The sequence below is a fragment of the Trypanosoma equiperdum genome (genome assembly GCF_001457755.1).
Source record: "Trypanosoma equiperdum strain OVI genome assembly, contig: ctg_160, whole genome shotgun sequence".
NCBI classification, from domain to species: domain Eukaryota; phylum Euglenozoa; class Kinetoplastea; order Trypanosomatida; family Trypanosomatidae; genus Trypanosoma; species Trypanosoma equiperdum.
Genome location: NW_027123627.1, coordinates 1 through 300, shown reverse-complemented (window position 1 = coordinate 300; position 300 = coordinate 1). Strand labels below are relative to the sequence as shown.

Here is a 300-nt window from a genome sequence, read left to right as displayed (position 1 = left end):
GCAGCTTACAACAAAAACACGGGAAAGGGGCTAGCAAGCATAAAATGGGGAGAAAAACTAATCAGCACCTACAACACAATGCAGCAAAGCATAGAAAAGGCAAATGAAGCGGCGACGCAAGCAGCAATCGCGAGACGGCTGATAGACACAGCTCGAGCAGCATACTCACAGCCCATACCAGTACCTCTACAGACAAAAAACGCGGCGACAATAACAGACAGAAAGCAAGCAGCTACTGTAACAATAACCAACACCACATGCGAAAAGAAAGGGAAAGAAGATAACTGCAAAGATGGATGC

The 300-nt window shown here is 46.3% G+C and overlaps 1 pseudogene across 1 annotated transcript in view; it reads left to right on the top strand.

The window, feature by feature from the left end:
- TEOVI_000039300:pseudogene overlaps positions 1–186 on the top strand; it is a 930-nt pseudogene extending 744 nt beyond the window's left edge. The window contains exon 1 of the mRNA in view: positions 1–186. This exon is cut by the window's left edge and continues 744 nt beyond it. Within this exon, the coding sequence occupies positions 1–186 (186 nt within the window).
- The last annotated feature ends 114 nt before the right edge of the window (positions 187–300 follow it).